The sequence below is a fragment of the Bidens hawaiensis genome, unplaced genomic scaffold (genome assembly GCF_021521415.1).
Source record: "Bidens hawaiensis isolate Kalapana, Puna unplaced genomic scaffold, B.hawaiensis_p1.1 tig00056870_1, whole genome shotgun sequence".
In the NCBI taxonomy this organism is placed as follows: domain Eukaryota; kingdom Viridiplantae; phylum Streptophyta; class Magnoliopsida; order Asterales; family Asteraceae; genus Bidens; species Bidens hawaiensis.
Window position 1 is genome coordinate 2,322 of NW_027500251.1, and position 799 is coordinate 3,120.

A 799-nucleotide genomic window follows, 5' to 3' on the forward strand; every position below is an offset into this window, starting at 1 on the left:
GGGGTGGACGTCTGTACTTTCCTTTGATACTCTTGACAAGGTGATCCAACTTGCCGTTTTTAACGTATTCTTCAATTACGTCTTTCAAGTTAACACACTGGTTTGTTGTGTGGCCATGTTGTTCGTGAAAGTCACAGTAACTTTTCATGTCTGTGTTTGGCCCTTGCTTGATTGGTGTCGGCTTCTTTAGCTGGATCCCCTCAGTATACATGATGTGGGTTGAGCTTTTTGTCAGCGGAGTCCACCTGGATGTACTCGTCTGACCCTTCTACCTGTCTATGGAGGAGTCATATGTGGCGAGGTTTTTTTCATTGTTTAACCTTGACCATACGGAAGAAATTCTTTTTCCCTGGCGGGCCCTATTAATGTCATTTCTGGCGTCGTTCTTTGCCAGTTCTTTCCCCAGACTCTTTTCCATTCGCGCGTACCTTTTGGCCGCGGTCATAACATCGTTCCATCGTTGCGGCATGCCATCTCTTCCCATAAGGTTCCGAATGAGGTCATCACATTTTACGTTTTGGCGGAAGGCTGCCCGCAGCAGTTCTTCACTTACGCCGCCGATGTTCAGGCCTTCTTGGTTGAATCTGGTGATAAAATCTTCTAATGTTTCATTATCTTTTCTGACCACATTCAGAATATCTGCTGTGTCACTAATGTGTCGCCGTTGTTGACTGAACTGCTGGGTGAACTTTTTTGCTAGGTCTTCCCAGCTTGTAATCTGTCCATCTAGCAACCTTTCAAACCATGCTCTGGCGGCTCCGACTAGTGTTAACGTAAAAATGTGGCACCATAATGGCAT

The 799-nt window shown here is 45.8% G+C and overlaps 1 protein-coding gene across 1 annotated transcript; it reads right to left on the reverse strand.

Annotated features, from left to right (window-relative positions):
• Positions 1–268: 268 nt before the first annotated feature.
• On the reverse strand, positions 269–799 carry LOC143601632 (uncharacterized). Its single transcript, XM_077078996.1, has one exon. It carries the CDS (start codon positions 797–799, stop codon positions 269–271), a length of 531 nt encoding a protein of 176 aa, XP_076935111.1.

What these genes read in the sequence shown, in the direction of transcription:
- LOC143601632 (XM_077078996.1), bottom strand. Translation starts at nt 799, where the DNA reads ATGCCATTATGGTGCCACATTTTTACGTTAACACTAGTCGGAGCCGCC.